Raw genomic sequence first — 987 nt, 5'->3', positions numbered from 1 at the left:
CTCTAGGAGGTGATCTGGCTCCAATTCCATCATCACCCCAGCCCAAACCAAAGACAGCACCTGTTCCTCCGGTACCAGCAGGAAGCAAATCATCCCCACAATCACAGCAGAGTTCCCCAAAGATGGATCCTGCCTCCAAACAGAGTATCCCCAAGGCACCTGAGTCTAAAAAGCCACCACCACTAGTGAAACAACCAACCCTTCATGGTTCTCCCCCAGCCAAGTCCAAGCAGCCTCCTGAGGCAGAGTCTTCATCCAAGTCAGCCCCTCCCAAAGAGCCTTCTGTCTCATCTGAACAGGTCAAGGTCTCTGTTGCTGACGATAAACCAAAGCAGCCCAAGCCAGTAAAGCCACCCACAGACATTGAATCCTCATCATCAGTAACAACAAAACCGGATATTCCAAGCTTCGAAGTATAGCCACAGCCTCAAGAGAAAATAACTCCTCTGCTGAAAACAGACTCTGCCAAACCCTCACAAAGTTTTCCACCAACAGGAGAAAACGACATCCCATTTGATTCTAAAGCCATACCTCGACCAGCATCAGATTCAAAAATTATTTCACATCCTGGGCCTAGTTCAGAGAGCAAAGGTCAAAAACAAAGTGATCCAGTTCAAAAGAAAGAACCTAAGAAAGCACAAACCAAAATGACTCCTAAACCAGATGCCAAGCCAATGCCAAAAGGGTCACCAACACTCCCTGACCCACGATGTACCACTACCCCCACATCTCAAACTACCCCCACATCTCAACAACCCCCAAAGCCTCAGGAGCAGTCAAGACATTTCAGTCTGAATCTGGGAAGTATTACTGATGCCCCTAAATCACAGCCTACAACTCCTCAAGAAATTGTGACTGCGAAACTCTTTGGGTTTGGAACATCAGTCTTCAGCCAGGCATCAAATTTAGTTTCCACGGCAGGCCAGCCTGGACCTCAGTCACAAAGTGGGCCAGGAGCCCCAACAAAACAAGCCCCTCCCTCTTCAC

General features: G+C 48.5%; 1 protein-coding gene across 1 annotated transcript; it reads left to right on the top strand.

Annotated features, from left to right (window-relative positions):
* Positions 1–5: 5 nt before the first annotated feature.
* LOC110594989 (protein piccolo-like) lies at positions 6–971 on the top strand (the record flags this gene model as incomplete). The annotated part of the gene is given in 1 exon segment (XM_021709384.1): positions 6–971. A coding segment is annotated over 1 exon segment (966 nt), but the record flags the coding sequence as incomplete, so codon positions are not given.
* Positions 972–987: the final 16 nt, after the last annotated feature.

Source organism: Carlito syrichta, unplaced genomic scaffold, assembly GCF_000164805.1.
Source record: "Carlito syrichta isolate Samal-C Ts95f unplaced genomic scaffold, Tarsius_syrichta-2.0.1 Scaffold204613, whole genome shotgun sequence".
Classification (NCBI taxonomy): Eukaryota; Metazoa; Chordata; class Mammalia; order Primates; family Tarsiidae; genus Carlito; species Carlito syrichta.
Note: the sequence above shows the minus strand (reverse complement) of the source record. Positions and strands in the feature narration are given on the sequence as shown.